The sequence below is a fragment of the Talpa occidentalis genome, unplaced genomic scaffold, assembly GCF_014898055.3.
Source record: "Talpa occidentalis isolate TD23 unplaced genomic scaffold, MPIMG_talOcc4v2.1 talOcc4.14, whole genome shotgun sequence".
NCBI lineage: Eukaryota > Metazoa > Chordata > Mammalia > Eulipotyphla > Talpidae > Talpa > Talpa occidentalis.
The window spans coordinates 42,021,029-42,041,481 of NW_023601433.1; the positions used below are offsets into that span (position 1 = coordinate 42,021,029).

The 20,453-nt window shown below is 33.8% G+C and overlaps 1 protein-coding gene and 1 pseudogene across 1 annotated transcript in view; one reads left to right on the forward strand and one right to left on the reverse strand.

The window, feature by feature from the left end:
• The window catches only part of LYST (lysosomal trafficking regulator), a 172,398-nt gene that overhangs the window by 114,726 nt on the left and 37,219 nt on the right, over positions 1-20,453 (forward strand). Inside the window, exons 31-40 of the mRNA XM_037510386.2 lie at positions 1,542-1,748; positions 5,613-5,789; positions 6,333-6,409; positions 6,552-6,740; positions 8,306-8,451; positions 8,543-8,639; positions 9,931-9,992; positions 10,210-10,265; positions 14,260-14,412; positions 16,622-16,866. Of these exons, the coding sequence (XP_037366283.1) occupies positions 1,542-1,748; positions 5,613-5,789; positions 6,333-6,409; positions 6,552-6,740; positions 8,306-8,451; positions 8,543-8,639; positions 9,931-9,992; positions 10,210-10,265; positions 14,260-14,412; positions 16,622-16,866 (1,409 nt within the window). The remainder of the gene's footprint in view (positions 1-1,541; positions 1,749-5,612; positions 5,790-6,332; positions 6,410-6,551; positions 6,741-8,305; positions 8,452-8,542; positions 8,640-9,930; positions 9,993-10,209; positions 10,266-14,259; positions 14,413-16,621; positions 16,867-20,453) is intronic.
• Positions 101-830, reverse strand: LOC119245103 (GTP-binding nuclear protein Ran-like; annotated as a pseudogene).

The following is a 20,453-nucleotide window of genomic DNA, read 5'->3' on the forward strand; positions in this document are numbered from 1 at the left end:
TGTTCTGCTTAGCTATATAATAAAATGGCAAGCATGCTGCTCCACTGTCATCATATGACAGTTGCCTATAAAACTAGACTTCTGTTGCTGGGCTGTAGCTTCATCTTCTCACAGGATCTGGGACAGTTAGCTGAGCAACCTCTAAATAATGCTCATACTGTACTGTCAAAGTTGGTCCATGACAATCTCTGGTGGGGCAGGAGCAGACATGGCAATGAGCTCCAAGTTAGGATCATCAGTTAGTTTCTACCAAGCCAGAGGAAGGACTTTTCAAAGTTGTGGTTACTTTTTGCAGAAATGTCATAGTACTGAAGATTCTTCTTTTAGTGGAAGACAATATATTTCGCCTTAACTTTCCTGTCTTAGTATCTACTGTGCTGCCACATGACATGATGGGATGTTTTCGTATACTTGTACCAAATCTCTATTCCAGTTAGACATTCTTCTAAGTAACTTTTGATGTTACATCAAACATTATAATGGCACATTGGGCTTGGATATAATAGCCATCTCTCAATCCACCAAATCTCTCTTGACCTGCTGTATCCGACTCACTGAGCTTAACAGGTCCTCTGTTGGTATGGAACACAAGGGGTTGAGTCTCAGCACCCACGGCGGCTACCTATTTGTTCTCAAAGTCACCAAATGACATGTCATGAATATAGTTTTCCTAGTACTACCATTTTCCAGAAACTACCAGTTTCACCCACCAACACAAGTTTGAATTTAACTTGGGGTTCTCCTTAGGCTGCCACAGTGATGTTACTTCCTGAAGCATCCCAGGGCCCATCTGACTGAGGACTGCAAAGATAGTGGAAGTTGTAGGTCATTTTAAGTGATTTAGGACTGAAGAATCTTCATCATTCTCTTTTTTTAATTGTGGAAAAATATACATAATATAAATTTATTATTTTAACCATTTTTAAGGGTACAATTCAGTGGTGTTAAGTACATTCACATTATTTGCATTTTATGTATACTATACATATCCAGAACTTTTTCATCATTCCAAACTAAAACTCTGTATCTATTAACCGATAACTCCCTATTACCTTCTCCCCCAGGCCCTCATAACCATTATTCTACATTGTGTCTCTATGAATTTGACTTTTTAGATAACTAATATATGTTATATATTATTTATCCTTATATAATATTTCTCTTTTTGTGTGTGTGGCTTATTCCATTTATCATGTTTTCAAAGTTCATCTACTTTGAACCATGTATCAGAACTTCATTCCTTTTTCAGGTTGAATAATATTCCACTATATGTACATAACATATTTTTTATTCATTTGTCCATCAAAGGACATTTGGATTATTTCCACCTTTTGACTATTTTGAATAATGCTTCTATAAACACTGGTATATGTCCAAGTCTTTTAAACACACATTTGTGTGTATGTATATGTCTTTCTAATTTTGATTATTTTTAAAAATCTAGTATAAAACATGTTCCATGATCATCTGTAGAAGTGTGTTAAGGTTAGTATATAATTGCTTAAAATATCTGGTCTAATTCATTCCTGTTTTGATTTAAGGGTTCTAGTAAAACTAGTGGATCCAAGCAACAGTGGAGTAAAATCTTATGGTCTTGTAAGGAAACCTTCCGAATGCAGCTTGGGAGACTATTAGTGCATATTTTGTCACCAGCACATCCTTCACAAGAGAGAAAGCAAATTTTTGAAATAGTTCGTGAACCAAATCATCAAGAAATACTACGAGATTGTCTTAGCCCATCACTGCAAGTAAGTATTTTAGTACCCATAAGATTAGTAAAACTTTGGGTGAAATGTAAAATTGTAAAAAACAACTGAAATTAAACTGTATTTTCACACCTAATATCATGAATAAGATTTTCTTATCAAGTAAAGATGACCTGAGGTTTTTTTCAGTTGGCCCACATCAGACACAACTTGACTTTTATGTTTATTTTCCATCCTTTTTTCCAATGTTTGAAGTGCTGTGTATCTAAGTTCTAATAATATCCTTTGTCATGTTACTAAATCTAAAGTATTTTCTTTAAAAACTGCTTGAAGATATTTTTTAAAAGCATTATATTATTCATGAAACATCAATTCAAACAGCAAGTCATATAACGTATTTCAAAATATTTTGAACAGATAATTTACCAAATAATATGTACAGATGGCAAATAAGCACATATGAATAAACCTACTATCACTTGTCATCATGTAAATATACATTAAACCACAATGAGATAACACTACGCAAAAATTAAAATAGCTAAGATTTTTTTAAAAGATACTACTAAATTCACATCTCTAACCTAATCACTTTATCCACCACTGATGATAGTTGTTAGGAGTTGCAAAACAGTTATTTCTCTAAGTTTCTCATTCCACCAACATCTTTTATCTATGACTCTTATAAAGGAAAGAACATTCCCCTATTAATTATTTGGTACCTTAAAATATAGTCTGGAAGAAATATATGCAGTTTCTTTCCCCTAATTATTAATTTTTAGAATAATGGGCTGAGGTCCTAACAACTTTCAATTTTTGTATTTGTTTTTATTTTTAAGGTATAATTATAAGCTCAGCTATTTTAAAATAAATATTTTAAATAGTTTCATATCATTGCAGTTATTATCCTGTTTGATATTAAAATTGTTTGCATTTAATGTGGCCTTTTAATTTTTTATCAGATTAATCTGATTAACTTCCTTGTTTTCTGGAACAGAAGAAAGTCCCAGCTCATTTTGCACATTTCCTTCCCCAGACTGGGAACCAAACTTTTCCCTGTTTTCTTTTTATGTCGTAATCATATTTAAAGAATACAAATCTAGCAACTAGGTATGTTTACTTCTATTGGGTTGTTTCCTTTTAGCCTTTTTATAGGACAAAACTAGGAAATATGTGTCTAAAGAAAGAAAAATAAATTATGTGCTTATACTTTCACTTTGTATTTTATATTTGTATTTTTATTAATGTTGATAATTTTGTTTTCTCATGACAGTAAAATGATTATTTATTTGCTTTATGTTTTATATTTGTTACATTATATATAAGTATATAACATTTTGAAGGTAAAATGACCAAAGTTATCACTCATTGTAAGTCCATAGGATGCAATTTAAAAGTTCTTTGTAGTTCTTTTGGTTCTTAGGATACCATCAAGGTTGTATGGTGAAAATACTGAATAATGCACTTAAAATAATTTTCTCTATTTGGTTATGCCAGCAACATCAACTAACTAGTTACATTCTGTTTTTTCCCCAAGTTTTTCTATTTTTAGGTACTTTAGGGCCTTTATTTATTTGTTTGATTTTGTTTAATGTCTACACAGTTCCCAAATCAACATTGTGCATTAGCACATTCATAGAGGTTCTCACTTTTATCTATATACCCTCTCATCATTCCTTCCCTTTTCCTGTAGGTAGCCCTCTCTGTTTTTTATTTCATTTGGAGATATAAGCAAATCCATGTACACACACATACATACAAACAAGTATATATATTATCTCCATTTCTCAACACAAAGAGTGAACTACATACAGCCTTCTGTACTTTACTGGCAATAATTCTTAGAAATCATTCCGTAACAGTATACAGAGATGTTCTTATGCCTTTCTTACAACCGTATTCCATCTGTAATCTTCCTGAATTTTAAATTCACTGTTACAACTTGTGTCTAATTAATTTTCTAATCTGTAGTTCCTTTCTTCTCAAAATAGTGTCATTCTTGTCTCTTGCAAACTCTGCATCATGTGTATTCCTACTGATGTGCTACTTTATTTGTACTGTCCATCCATCACACAGCAACTTCTCTCTTCTTTTGTCTGCGTACCCTCATTCTTTTCATTTACCCATATACCCAACTCACTCTGTTCCATCTTTGAAACCTTCTTCCATCTCTTTGTCTGCTTGGAACTCTTCCTTCTTGAAACTTTATTGATAATTTTATTTTTATATATTTGAGCATCTCACTGCTTTCAAAGGATATTGCTTAATAGATTGAATTTCCTAAATCAGTATCTTAAAGGTTGAAAATAAGACTTTTTTTTTTACAACTATCCCAAATAATTCCTTTTCTAGTTCCAGTAACTGTAAGTGATAAATGATTATTCAGAAAATGTTAAAAGGAGATGTTATAAACAACTTAAGTGTTTAAGAAAATCATGTGTTTCTTTGAATGTTCAGAATAAAAATGTTTCTGATAGTTTTTCAAGATGATTTTAAAATGTCACTGAATGCTTAACTGAAATATTTTTAGAGTTATATCAAGGACATTACCTTTAAGGCACACATATAGAAATATTCTAGTCATTTGCCATTTTGGTTTATTTGCCAACTCTTCAGGCCTTTTACTCGTAGAGCATCTGTTCATTTTTACCTTTTGGTCATATAGCAGCTGTCTCCTGACTAATTTAAAATGTTGAATTAAAATGTGCTTTTGCTATTTTCATCATTGCATATGTTCATCTTACACTTTTGGAAAATGACATGATGTGATTCAGTGTGTTAATTTAAATATCACCCAAAACGTAATCATTTCCAAATCCATTTGTTGACATTTAATACTTTTCACAGTTTAAAATGTCATAAACCAAAATCAGTGGTATTTGTATCAATGCAAATTTTTAAGTAACATTATGCATATTTTTTAAATTGTCAAAATTAATGTCTAATGTAGCATACACAGCAATCAGGTAGAATATCTATAACATAGAAGGGGCAGTTAAATCATGAATCAAGCTCCAGTTTAGGTTTATGCTGTGTAGGACAATTGTCATTATCTTAAGAAATACTTTCATTTTGATTATAGGATCCACTCATAAAAAAGATGGCCTTAAACCAACCCTTCTCTGGGCATGCACATAGAATTAGGAGTTGAGGTCTCAGTGATTTTGCTTTTTGTTCTCCAAAGAGTAGTGAATGCTTACAAGTTAACCCAAAAAAGGTGAAAAAGGTTTACACCTGAAATTTTCACCAACTTCTATTTTTAGCAGCAAAGGAAAAAAGAAAAATAAGCATAATTATCTTACCTAAAGGTCGAAATGAGAGTTTTCCTACCTGTTTACTTTTTCTATAAGAAGAGCTAAGAATTCCATTCACTTATCCCAAGCTTATTTCCTATATTCCTTTAACAAATTCTCTCTAAAATTCCTTTCCCCAGAGTTTGCTTTGTTTTCTTTTCTTTCTTTCCCTCCTTCCTCTTTCTCTTTCTTGTTTTCCTCTCTTCTTCCTTCCTTTCTTGTTACCTATCTCCTTACTTTTTCTTTCTTTTTTATCTTTACAATTTAAATTTGCAAGCTTACTAAGATAGATACTATAATGAATACCATAAAACTATTACCTATATTTAACAATTGCTAATATTTTTAGCATCACTTCCTATTCTGCAGTGTTTTAAAGTAAATTGTAGAAGTCACAACATTTTTCTTATGTTACCATAACATTATTCCTAACAAAGTCAGCTTACACCCTAAAGTCACCAAGTAGACAATACATAATCAAATTTCTTCAGTTCTGCCTCAGAATTAAACCTTTCATTCAGCTGATTTAGTCAAATAAATACACCAATATAATTTAATTATTATCAAATAATTTAAATGTAAGAAACTAAAATATTAACTTTTTTTTTTAAAGCATGGAGCCAAATTAGTTTTGTATTTGTCAGAATTGATTCATAATCACCAAGATGAATTGACTGAAGAAGAACTTGACACAGCAGAATTGCTTATGAATGCTTTAAAATTATGTGGTCATAAGTGCATTCCTCCCAGTGCATCAACGAAATCAGATCTTATTAAAATGATCAAAGAGGTGAGTCAGTGAAATCATAATTGCTTCTTAGGAGATCTCATTAATATAATTTAAAAGTGATTAAAATATTTTTTTAAATTATAGGTTATCAATGATGATATATTTGAAATGGTAGTTTTGTTTCTTTATATTGCTTTTACACTGTGGAGAAAGAATAGGCATATTTTAAGGAGTGTTTTATTTTTTATGGTCATCCTTCTTCATTAACAGTGACTTTCAGTGAAGGAGAGATTTTTAGTGACAAGCAAGTTGAAGCATCATCCTTGAGTTACAGACCTTTAAAAAGCAAAATAAGGAATTAGGCAACTATGCAAACTCATCATGTTTGGCAACTGATTAACTTATCTACCCTAATTCTGTGATCCAAGTGGTGTGAAAGCAAAGAGGAGTATAACATTTAAGTGGTTAATGTTTTAATATTCGGTCCTCTAAGGACATTATTTTTTCCTTTGTTAACTTGGTTTTAAAATTAGTTTTTTGGGTCTATGACAATATTAAATGGTGCTGAGTTTTATTTAGCGTATTATTATCTAAATCTTTTAGGAACAAAAGAAATATGAAACTGAAGAAGGTGTGAATAAAGCCACCTGGCAGAAAACAGTTAATAATAATCAACAAAGGTAGGATTTTATGTGTTCTAACAGTCAGTATGTTTTAAAGATCCATTAGAGTTCACATATACTTTTAGTTTCGAAGTATCATGTTTCGATACACTTTTAATATTCCACATACCCTTAACTTATGTAATTATTGTTTGTTAAGTCTCTTTCAGCGTCTTGATTCAAAATCAAAGGATATATCAAAAATAGCTGCAGATATCACCCAGGCAGTGTCTCTCTCCCAAGGAATTGAGAGAAAAAAGGTGATCCAGCATATTAGAGGAATGTATAAGGTAGATTTGAGTGCCAGCAGACATTGGCAGGAACTTATTCAACAACTGACACATGACAGGTAAGCACAGTGAAAGTACATTTCAAGTTGTCTTGCACAACTATTTTATATATTGATGTTAAACACTGTTTTCATTCCAGAATAAAGATTTATAATATTTTAATTTAATAATTTTATTTAATTTTTTTTAATTTAATAATTTATTAAATAATTTTATTTAATAATTTGTGATTATTCTCATTTTAGAATAATCCCATCAGAATATTGTTTCTAATTCATTGGAGGGCTCAGAAAAGGGAAAGGAAGGTAATGAGAGAGGCATCACCTCTTCCAGATCATAAACCTTTATGCTGCATTCATTTTAAAAAGCGATTTATGCCAAAAAAATAGAAAAATCACTGAAACAGATTGGTTGATGAATGGATCTTTTTCTCGCTAACACATTAATAATGTAATTTAAAACATGTATCATGAAATAATGAAAAAAAAGAAATTATAGTATTCTCTAAATTTGGTTAAGAAACTAATTAGTATGATGTTAGGCTGCTAAAATACACCAAACATACAAGAAATCAAACTCTAGGTGAATTAAAGAATTAAACTGAATAAGTTTATAAAATAGAGGAAAATAGGATATTTATTGACTCTGATGATCAATGCAATAGAAGAAACTATAAAGAAGAAATGAGTGGGTTTGAACTTTCATTTTTCCCAGTGTGTTTAATTATAATGAAAATTTATTTTCAGAAATATATCAATTAATATCTATTGTTTAAAAATATCTTTAAAGATGGGCCTCCTCGGTGGCGCAGCGGTTGAGCGCTGGGTTACGAAGCTGCCTGCGGCCTCTGCGGCACCGGTTCGATCCCCGGCTGCTCCCTGGCCACAGGAGGGTCCCACATGGCGTGCAGACCTCTCCTGCCACCCGCTGCTCCCCTCAGCAGTGTGCTTTGGTCCTTCTGCCTGCTCTGCTCCCCGCTCTGGCTCTGGTGAATTCTCTCACCCTCCCGCACTTCTGACTGTACTCAGTGCTTGTATGAATGAATAAATAAATAAACAAACAAACAAATAAATAAATAAATAAATAAAAAATCTTAAAAAAAAAAATATCTTTAAAGATATGAAAGTAAAATACTAAGGTCCCTAAATTTTGAGTGAGCAAATGACATGAATACAATCTTCCCATGAAACAAATAAAATCAATAAGCACGTGAGAAAATATTAAATATTCCTAGAGGCCACTTGGTTTTTTAATACCTTTGTATACCATAGTTACCTTTCATGTTATAATTTTTTTAGGTGCTAATATCCCCAGAAAAATATATCCCACTACTAAAACACAGTCATAATATTCATTTTTTTTTTATTTAATAGGTATAAGAAACTGGTGCCAGAACTTGCCTCCAGGCAGGGAACTGGGAGATTGGGATTCAGGAACAGACACTTTTTCTGTTATTCTTTTGTACTAAGATTGTTCATCCCCTAGTCTAATTATATAAGTCTTTGTGGTTTTTGATTGAGTAGGTAAATTTTTATTTATTTACTCAATGCATACAATGATTCTTTTTTAAAGCAACAAGCACTTTAGATTACCTTTTAAAACATTCTTTCATTTTCATTTGTAGAGCAGTCTGGTATGACCCTATCTACTATCCAACTTCATGGCAACTGGATCCAACAGAAGGTCCAAACAGAGAGAGGAGACGTTTACAGAGATGTTACTTAACTATTCCAAATAAGTATCTCCTTAGGGATAGACAAAAATCAGAAGGTAATAGTGGTTACTCAACTCAACATATAAATATAGCAGATAGTTATGGTCTATTTTAAATAAAGATAATATATACTTTTTCCCTCAACAGACGTGGTCAAACCACCACTCTCTTACTTATTTGAAGACAAAACTCATTCTTCTCTCTCTTCTACTGTAAAAGATAAAGCTGCAAGTGAGTCTATAAGGTAAATTTGAATCCATAAGATCTTTTCTCTTTTGCTAAAGGAGATAAAGATGTTAATAGTTTATTGTAGTACTTATGTAATATTTAATTTATGTAATGCTTTTAATAATAGTTTTTGGGAAGGTCCTAAACATGGATCAAGACAGTACAAGGGGGCCTCCATGGGTGGCGCAGGCGGTTGAGCGCCACGATATGAAGCTGTCCACAGCCTCTGCAGCGCCAGTTCGATCCCGGCCAGCCGTCGAGAATCCCACATGGTGCGGCAGACCTCTCCTATCGGGCCTGCTGCTCCCCCCAGCAGTGTATTTCATCAGTCTGGCTGCTCCCCCCAGCAGTGTATTTCGTCAGTCTGTCTGTTCTGTTCCCCACTCTGTCTCTGGTGAATCATCTCACCCTCCCGTGCATCTGGCCTGTACCCCAGTTCTTGTATAAATAAATAAATAAATCTTAGGGGGGGAAAAAAAAGACAGTACAAGGTTGAATGACCAAAATATGAAAGGAAAAGACATTATGACATTATGATTCATTGGACTGTACTTTTCATGCTCTAGTTATTGTTTGCTTACATACTTTTTTGTACTTGGCTTTTCTAACAGGTCTGTTAAATAGATAGTCCCGCTAGTGGCATCATTAGGAGCCAATCTAGAATAGTGATTACAGGTTCAAATTCTGCTTTCTACTCTCTAGCTGTCTGATCATGGGAAACTTGCTTAGCCTCTCCATCTCAGTTTCCTTATCTGTTACATGAGGAAGATAGTAATACCTAAAAAATGATAATCCTGTTGAGTATTAAATGGGTTAGTATGTAATTATTGATAATATTATCTTTATCATTGTGGTAACATTGTTAACATGTTTGTTTTATAGATAAAAACTAGACTCAAAAGAAGATAAGTAACTTGGTTAATGAATAGAGGAACGTTTCTGACTCTAAATCACCTGTTTTTCCAAGAATACTAGGCTTCTTTTGTGTTTGAAGTATCAGAGTCATGAAGCAATGTTTGCTTATTTACTGGAAAATGTAAAATATTGAATTCCCTTTTAAAGATCTGAATCCCTACATTTTACATAGAGAATATAGGGATTATTAGCCTTTTCTAAAAGTTTCGATTATTTTCTCCTCTACAATATTAAAAAATGATAAAACATTTTCAGATGGGTTTTGACAGGACAGCTCATGCTTTTGAAACTCTAGACTGCTCTGCTGAAATCTTAAACTTGATAAAATGAAAGTTATACTCTCTAAGATTGGTCAAAACATTTAATCATTAACTTTAAACATGTTTTGACAGAGTGAATCGAAGATGTATCAGTGTCGCACCATCTAGAGAGACAGCTGGCGAACTGTTATTAGGTAAGTCCCATTTGCAAGTTTTTCACATATTCACCCTGCCCTATTTCATTCTTAGATATTTTGAAGCATTGTTTTGACTTTGTTTTTTTGCAAATTAATATACCATTAAATCATATAAAATTTCTTATGTCAGCTTAATCCAGAGGTCATGCTTTTTAACCATATCTGCTAGTGGAGTGTATACATTTTAAAATTCATACAAAATTATTTTCTGCAGGTAAATGTGGAATGTATTTTGTGGAAGATAATGCTTCTGACACAGTTGAAAGTTCGGTGAGTAGACACTGAAGTCTGCACTTAAATAAATCTATGTAAATTCCCCAAATGTATAAATTTAATATAACCATAATACAGATAGAACTACCAGAGTTATTATTGTTGCCCTCTGTAGATTGATCTGAATGCCAAATATTTCTTAAAAGACAATTTAAAAAAAAAAAACAACCGGGGTCTCCCTGGTGGCGTAAGGGGTTAAACACTGCACTATGAAGCAATCCGCAGCCTCTACAGCGTGAGTTAGATCCCTGGCTGGCTAGGGAGCAACCCACATGGCACAGCAGACCTCTCCTGTCTCGCCCACTGCTCCCCTCAGCACTGTATTTCAGTCAGTCTGCCTGTTCTGATCCCCACTCTGTCTCTGTTGAGTCCTCTTACCCCCTGCATCTCTGGCCTGTACCCCAGCTCTTCTATGCATAAATAAATAAATCTTTAAAAAAAAAAAAACCACACCATTTGTTCTGGCTTATGATCTAACTCTGATAGCAGTCAGTCTTACGAGTCAAATTCTGTAGTGTTCATGTTATTTCAATTTATGTCCATTCTTTCATATCACTATCTCAGCAACAATAAACAACTACTCCCTGAATCTCCCAGCTTATTATCAAGTACATTTTCCTTCAAAAACAGAGAAAAATATATAATTGAGTAACTTAGGTAATGCTGATATTCCCATAGCCTACAAATCATAATTTTTATTCTTCTGGAAATACTGATATTAATCAAAAACCATTCAACTCACTTTTTTGTAAAGTTTTTTTGCCCTTTGGCCTCCCCTGGTTGTGCAGGCAGTTGAGCGATGCGCTGTGAAGCTGTCTACAGCCTCTGCTGTGCCAGTTCGATCCTGGCCAGGGAGGGTCCCACATGGCACGGCAGACCTCTCCTGTGGTGCCTGCTGCTCCCCTCAACAGTGTATTTTGTCAATCTGCCTATTCTACTCCCCGCTCTGTCTCTGGTGAATCTTCTCACCCTCCCACCCATCTGACCTGTACCCTGGTTCTTGTATAAATAAATAAATAAATCCTTAAAAAAATTTTTTTGCCCATTTGAATTAGCATATATCCCATTAAATTAGTTTGAGATACCTGTAATAGAAGAAATAGGCTTTTTGTTCAGAAAAGTTCTAAAGCAAAGATTTTCTAAAGCTATATTAAATAAGATTGGGTATGGATTAATGGTGAATACATAGTTGATTTCAAATAAAGTAAGGAGTGAAAACATAAAATTTGATTGTAAAACAATGTTTAAAATTCATGAAAACATTTAATATAGCCCCTAAAATTAGCATCCTTGGTAGAGGGCAAGTGAGGCATCTGTACTTGTTGAGATGTGAAGTTGTGCTCCTAAACATATTTTTGTAGCTGAGTGGCATATCAATATAATTTTGAAGGAAAAAGCCCTGCATTCTTTCATGATTTATTTAGCAATTACCATAGCATTTATACAAGTTAGTAAATGTATAGTTTTTTTTCAAGAGGTATCTTTTTAGCAACCAAGGATATTTAAGGTTGATGTAAGAGTCAGTATTTTTCTGAGTCCAAAAGGTGACATTTCCTTCCTTTAAAAACTCCTTAAAATACCCTTGCTTTATAATGAAGATCCTTTCTTCCTCTATACTTTTGTAGTACTTGTTCTTATTTCTTTTTTTTTTTTTAGCCACCTTGTTCTTGTTTCTTCTAGGAATTTGCCATCTTGCATTTTAAATGTCTGTACAAATATCTTACGCCATTTTGCCTAATAAGTTTTTATTTCATGTAGAACACTTTGCCCACAGATTCTTAATTAATGTATGTTGAGTTGAATTGAGGAATTCAATGTAAAAAAGTCAGAATATTACATTTTCATTAAATCATTTTATTTTTGTAATGTATTTTCTGCTCTACTTCTAAAAATTAGTTGGGCTCCACTAAAACACATAGATCAGGAAAATTCAAATTTTAAAAACTTTAAATAAGGTTTTAAAAGGATCAGTAGCCTAGAATAAGATAGTTGTAGCAATTGAGTTTTAAATTTTGCTGTGAGCTTTCTGTTAGTCAGCACAAAAGAGTAAAGCTTGCTGTTTTCCAAAAAGGAAAGCTGATGGAAAAAAACAAGTATGAGGTTTATTTGAAAAGATAAATTATAACATTTTTTTAAATTGTTTTTTTCTAACTAGTTTTAAACTTTGGTAATTTTTCATTATTTTTCCATTAAAGTATTGAGTATTATAATTCATATTTTCAGTTGCAATTTACAAAGATTTAAATGTGTTTTTAAAAGTTTTTTTTTAATTTGTACTTTGGGAGGGCCCTGAGTAAAGGTAGGGAGTGGAGCACCTATGGCCCTTAACTCTTCATTCTTGAATATGAGGATTTGCCACCGTAGGCTAAGATTCATGCTCTCAAGGAGACTGGCCTTCTGGTGGTCACTTTATCATCTTTCTTCCTTCTGCTGACCACACAGGAGGTTGTAACTATTTGATACCTGCTTATTGGTAAGTTATATTCAGTGTGGCTGTATTTGTAGGAATGGGGTGTTTGTAGCAATAGTGTCCCTTCAGAGACTTGCTTTGTCTTTATAAGATGATTCAGAGACATGGGAATGATAATTCATATTTTGGGAGTTCCCAGGCCATGAAGATTGGTTAATTTTATTCCATGTGCATGTGAGGGCAGGCCCACAATAATGAATTCTCAGGGAAAGGCTTGTCTCTATTCTCCATCCAGACCCCAGGCCAAAAGAGACAAGCTTTCTAGTTATTCCTCCTTATTGATGGCCACATTTATTTGTCTACTCTTCCTTTTAGGAGCCTGTCCCTTCATGGTTTTAGTTTTCTGAAGGAATCTCAGTTTTACACTCTGATCTGGACAACCCAAGGCCCTGTCTTTTGAAACTGGGGTGTGTGCATACATGCATGTGCATACCAACAAACACACAACGAGGTGGCCAAAATGTCACTTCCTCCTTACTGCCATTGTTCAAATTTCTCTTTATTTTTGACTGCTGAAAATTTCTTTCCCTTACTTTCTGGCAAACTCAGCTGTACATTTAAAAGAACATTTTCTTGGGCCTCCCTGGTGGTGCAGGCAGTTGAGCACAGCACTGTGAAGCTTTCTGCAGCCTCTGCAGTGCTGTTTCAATCACCGCCAGCTGTGGAGCTACCCACATGGCACAGCAGACCTCTCCTGTCTCGCCCACTGCTCCCCTCAGGAGTGTATTTCAGTCAGTCCACCTGTTCTGTTCTCCACTCTGGCTCTGGTGAATCCTCTCACCCTCCCGCACATCTGACCTGTACCCCAGTTCTTGTATAAATAAATAAATCTTTAAATAAATAAATAAATAAATAAAAGAACATTTTCTTAGTAAAAGAAGACAATCTAAACAGATTATCTCTTATATTATTCCAAATATATAATGTTGTGGAAAGGGAAAAATTATGGAGACAGTGAAAAGATCAGTGGTTTCAGGGGAAGGAAAGGATAAATAGATGGACACTAGGGAATTTTAGGAAATGAAAGTATTCTGTATGATATGGAATGGTGAGTACATTTCTTTAAATATTTATCAAAACCTATAGAACTGTATGATACCAAGATTGAAACATAATGTCAACTGTGGGCTTCAGATAAGATCAAAATATTCAGTATTGTCTCATCAATTGTAAAAAATGAAACATTCCAGTGCAAGATGTTAATAATAAGCAAACAGGGTGTAGAGAAGGGCTACATGGGAACTCTCTGTACTATCTATTCAATTTTCTGTAAATCTGAAACTGCTATAAAAGTAAAGTATTTTAAAAATTAAAATAAACTCTTAAAATTTAAAAAATTTCTTAAATTTCATCTAGCATTTTCAAGTATTTCATAGTGGTAGGATTTTCAGAGAATCTTATCTATCATTTTGGCACAGAAGGAAGATTATTTCATTTTATATATTTTTTAAGATCTAAAAGCAAAATGGTTATTTATATTTCATGTAAAACAAATACTTTCATCTATTTCCTTTGTCTCAGAACCTCCAGGGAGAATTGGAACCAGCCTCATTTTCCTGGACATATGAAGAAATTAAAGAAGTTCACAAGCGTTGGTGGCAATTGAGAGATAATGCTGTAGAAATCTTTTTAACCAATGGCAGAACACTCCTGTTAGCCTTTGATAACACCAAGGTAAATCCAGCTTTATTAATAGATATATTTTTGAAAGATCATGGAACCAGAGTAACTATACTCATACTGATTATATGAAGCTGTAACTTATTTAAACATTAATTCACTGTTTCAATGAATTTAAGATTGCCTTATTTCTTAGTTCTAATTAAAGTAATCCTCGTTATTTGTCCTCTAAAACCGTATTAAATTCTGATTCCCCAAAGTGACTGTATTTGTAAAAAAAAATGAATGAATGTGTGACAACCTGAAAGAGGTAGTTTATACTTGCTAGTAGATTCCATTTTAGATAAATCCTTTCTTTTTTTTTCAATTTTTTTATTTAAATATTTTATTTTATGTAATTCTTACATCTTTTTTCATCTTTGCACAATGTATGCATCCTTTCTTGACCCCCATAGCCCTCCAGCTACTATTTGCTCTCCTTTATAGAAAGGCTCTTGGAAAAAAGCAGTGTATGCTTGCTGCTGCTAAGTATTCCCCTCTAATTCTCCTTTTCTCTGCTCAGGTCAGAGTTTCTTCTCTGCTCAGGTCAGAGTTTCTTTCTCTGCTCAGGTCAGAGTTTCCACCTATAACTTCTCTAGTCTGGGTCACCAGTCACCTCCCTGTCGCTAAACCCTTTGGTCATATTTGTTAGTCCCCATTTTCAACCTATCAAGAGCATTTGACACAGCTGACCATCCTTTTTCTTAAAAAAAAAAAATAAATAAAACCTTCTTCACTGGGCTTCTGGGTTGTTTCTCTTAGTCCTCATTTTATCTCAGCAGCCATTCCTACTTAGTCGTATTTGTAGAAGCTGTCTCTGAGTATGGTAGGGCTCATTCTTCAGACTCAATCTCTTCTCATCTAGTCTTTTGACTTTAAATTCTATGTGCATCCTACCAACTTACAAGTTTATATCACAACCAGAACCTCTCCTCTGAACACCACACTCATATGTGTGTGTGTGTGTGTGTGTGTGTGTGTATTTAACATGTGCAAAAAGTGAACTTCTCAACTTCTTGAAATATTTGCAGTTACCCCATCTAAATAAATGGCAATGCCAATCTTTCTGATTTCCTGATTATAAATGGGATCATTTTCTTAATTTCTTCCTCTTTTGATCATTGTTTGCATATGAAAAGACAACTAATTTTTGTGTATTGATTTTGTAACCTTTCACTTTGCTGAACTGGTTTATTTTTTTATTTTATTTATTTATTTATTGGTTTATTTTTGTAATTAGTATTTCAGTGGAAACTTTAGGGTTCTCTATGTAAATTATCATATTGGCTACAGATAATAATGATAGCTTTACTGCTTCTTTCGCAATTTGGATTCCTTTTATATCTTTCTCATGCCTAATTGCTCTAGGAAGGACTTTCAATACTGTGCTTAATAGTAGTGGTAAGAATTGACATCCTTGACTTATACTAGACAATCTTCAGTTAGGCCACTGATTTAGGTTCTGAAAAGGTCTGTTATCATGCCTGTTCTATAACTATAGCTACATTTCCTCATTTTTCTCATTTACTTTTAGTCCTATCTCTGATTATCAACACCTGTGGCACTTTCTTTTTATGCCTGAAACATATACACATTTAAGATGGGTATTTCAAATTTGTTTTTAGCAAAGACCTGGCTTGTCTAGTTTTTTCCCATTTATTCCTGAAGATCATTTAATTGCTTTAAAAGAAATCAGAACACTCTTTTTTTGTGATAAAACCTTTATGAATCTTTAAAAATGTTTCTATTTTAGTTTTCAATCAGTAGTAAAAAGTATATATCCTATTTTACTCAGGATACTTTATTTCATTTCTATGAAATAAATATTAGTACCCAAATATTGCAGATATAGTAATTATAGTACCAAGGTTTAAGCAGGAAAACAGATCTAATACAGAAAAACATGCTCTACTACATCATATTGTATTTGTTTAGATGAAGACTTTTTTTCCCAATAAAAAGATCTGTATATAGGAGACTTTTCTAGACAAACTGTTTCTTAGTTTATTATTTGTAGATTTTTACAACAGCAAAACATAGTGACCAAAAGCTCAGCTTTTGGAGGAGGACCTGGATTTGAATCTCAGTTCTCCAACAGTTAATCTTGGGCAAAAAGTATTTTCTTGGACTAGATATCAGTAACATGCCTATGATAACATGAATTCTTTGGAGAAAAGTGTCAATAGGTTAAAAAATAAAATCTTTTTTTCTCCTTTCGTTGTAGGTTCGTGATGATGTATACCACAGTATATTAACAAATAACCTCCCTAATCTCCTGGAATATGGCAACATCACTGCTCTGACAAATTTATGGTATACTGGACAAATTACTAATTTTGAATATTTGACTCACTTAAACAAGCATGCTGGCCGCTCCTTCAATGACCTCATGCAGTATCCAGTGTTCCCATTTATACTTGCTGATTATGTTAGTGAGACCCTTGACCTCAGTGATCCATCAGTCTACAGGTAACTAAAAGCATAATCATCTTTTGGCTTCATCAATACACTGTGTTCATTTTATCAAAGTTCTTAGCATGAGAATTTTCAGACGTGCACAAGAAATGGAATGAATATGTAATGACCCCACCATATGGCCATCATCATAACTCAAGTTACAAAAATTTTTGCCATATTTGTACATCTTTTTTTTTCTTATTTGGGATGACTCACAGACATCTTGTTATGCCATGCCTATGTTGTCCAGTGTACATCTCTTAAGAAGGAAGTAGAACATATTCTTACATAACTATAGAGCCATTCATCATATATAAGAAAGTTAACAATAGTTTCATGGACCAATATCTAGTCCATTTTCAAATGTCCCCTTTTTATATCAAAGAGTCTTGATTTGCTTGAATCAAGTTCAGTGTCATCTTTGGTTGCTATGTCACTAAAGATATGCAGCTAGAATGGCCTTCAATTTTGTGTATGTATTTTACTCTTTCTTCATAACACTGACTTGTTTGGGGAAAATAATAAGACCATTTATCTTATAGGATACCCTCATTCCATATTAGTACTTAGCTTTTTCCTCAAATCTCTGTACTTCCTAGATACTGGAAATTGTTCTAAAGGCTTACTTAGATTCAGGTTCAACTTTTTTGGGCAAGAATTCTTTCTAGGTGGTGGCATCAACTTTTTATTGGTCCATATCAAGAAGCATAAGAATTCCCCTCTGATGAGACTCACATTGACATGTTGATTCTGGCCCCATTGATGCTCTTTCTTCCACTGATGATTACTGCTTTAATTAATTATTTCATTCGGGCTTACAAAATAGTCTTTTCCTATTCTCTTATTACGTCTACATTTATTACAAGAAAACATATAAAGGGCCTCCCTGGTGGCGCAGGCGGTTGAGCGCTGCACTGTGAAGCTGTCCGCAGCCTCTGCAATGTGGATTTGATCCTGGCCGGCAGGCGAGAATCCCACATGGTGAAGCAGACCTCTCCTGTCTCGCCCACTGCTCCCCTCAGCAGTGTATGTCATCAGTCTGCCTGTTCTGTTCCCAGCTCTGTCTCTGGTGAAGCCTCTCACCCTCCTGCGCATCTGGCCTGTAACCCAGTTCTTGTATAAAAATAAATAAATCTTTAAAAAAAAAAAAAAAAGAAAACATATAAATGACCTGGGATATTTTGTTGTATCAGAGAGTACAGAAATTAATAGAAGTCCAAAGGACCTCAGGAGTCATATTTGCACACCCATATTCATTGTAGCATTTTTCACAATAACCAAGAAATAGAGGCAGCCCATGTATCTAGTATGGAAAAATGTTTAAGGAAAGATGAGGTATACATAAAAATAGGACATTATTCATCTTTAAGAAAGAGGAAAATCCTGTTGCATGATACTACATGCATAAACCTGCATGTGGTAAGTGAAATAAATCAGCCACAAAAAGAAAAAATTGTGTGATTCTATTTATGTGGATTTTCCAGGGTAATATACTTAGAGGGCAGAGTAAAATGGTAAATGATGATTGCTAGGGAATGGTGAGGGAGAAAAGAGTGGAAAATGGGGAGTTGTGCAGTGAGTATAGATTTCCAATTTTGCAAGATGAAAAAGTTCTAAAGATCTATTGCACAATATTGTGAATATGATTGACACTATTGAATTGTACACTTAAAGATGGTTAGAATAGTAATCTTGTGTTGTATGTTTTTGCTACTATTTTTTTTTAAAACAAAGTACTCAGGAGCCACCTTACAGTGACTCTCACTGCCAAAGATAGGACAAACTGAGCATCAGAAAGATTAGTGGCTACAATAGCTAAAGCACATTTTTTTTAAAAAGCACTTTAGTTAATGATACTTTTAAAAGCCCTCCCCCTCAAAAAAAAAGTAAAACTAAAATTGTAAGTTGCTGTTGGATATAACAAGGGCACTAATTCCTTACTTTTGAAATTTGTTAATTAAAGAAAAATAATTATTTATCTTGCATCTCCTGAATGAATTATATTTTAGAGTAACCAAATAGCCCAAGTTATGAGGGAATATTCTCTTTACTTAGTTTAAACATATATATTCTCTTATTTATTTACTCTAAATATTCTTCTTGGTATATTAGAGGATTTTTTTTGTGGGGTGTGCTTTTTGTATGCATTATTGGGGCACTCTCACTTTCTTATCTTGAAGACGTGGGCCAGGTGGCTAAATATCCCAGGCAATTCCTAACCCAAGCATGCCTGGGGCCATCAGTGGACTTAACATGGAATAGAAACCATGCGGGAGTAAAAGGATCCAGGACTCATAGAAGTCTGTGCTCTAATCCAGACTGGACATCCCTTTATTTTTTTTATTGTTTTAATTTTTATTTATTTTCTTTATTTTCTTATATTGTTGTAGTCCCCATAGTTCCCCCGCCACCATATCACCCATGAACCATCACCATATTCCCTTGTGTTCTTCCCTCCTCTGTTTTGACCACCCTCAGACCTATGGCTAGCTTGAATGATTTGTATTATTTTTTTTTTTTATATATATATATATATACACATAAAAGGTAGGTTTAGTTTTCCCCTAATCTTTTAATCAATGAAATCTGAACTTCTGTAGACATGTTTAACTACTGAAAATTAGTCTTAGTTCAGATATTTTTCAGGAAATGAAATTTAGTTTAATGTATTGGCCAATTTAAAAGACAGCAAATGGCACTTTGTCTTTCAGACATTATATACTGCTAATTCAAACATTTTATACATCACTGATATAAATAGATACAGTCTCTCTGGAAATTTGAATAATACGCAGTCAAAGACCTCTTCAAGTGTGCATATTCTGTTTTAGTAATTTAAATTCCAGGACCTTTTTTTTATAAAATATTTTTTATTAATTTATATTTTACATTATTGTTCAATTTTTTTAAACTTTCGTAAAAAAAGATTTATTTATTTATGCATACAAGAACTGGGGTGTAGACCAGAGGTACAGGGGGTAAGAGGATTCACCAGAGAGAGTCGGGAACAGAACAGGCAGATCTACTGAAATACACTGCTGAGGGGAGCAGCGGACGAGACAGGAGAGGTCTGCTGTGCTATGTGAGTTGCTCCCTGGCCAGGGATGGAACTCATGCTACAGTGGCTGGCAACAGCTTGATAGCGCTGTCTTTAACCCCTGCGCCACCAGGGAGGCCCTCATTGTTCATTTTTGTACAATGTATGCTTTCTTCTCTCAGGTGTGGTCCCTGTAAAATTCCCACCAATTCACCTGTGCACCATTGCCATAGCCCCTTGTGCTCTTCCCTCCCCTGTTTAGATCCCTCACCTTCCCCCTTCCCCACAGAATGACTCTGATTTATAGTTGCCTGCTAATTTTGGTTTTTTATTTATTGTTATTATTTTTTTTCCTGATACCTTATTTCGTTCCCCTATATTCCTGCTATAAGTGAAACCGTTCTTTTTCCTTCTGGTTTATTTCACTGAACATAATCCCATCTAGCTCCATGCTCCACGAGTTTATCTTTTGTGATATATACCACGTCTTCTTGACCCAGTCATCTATTTTGGGGCATTTGAGTTGTTTCCAAGTCTTACCTATTATAAGTGGTGCTGCAAC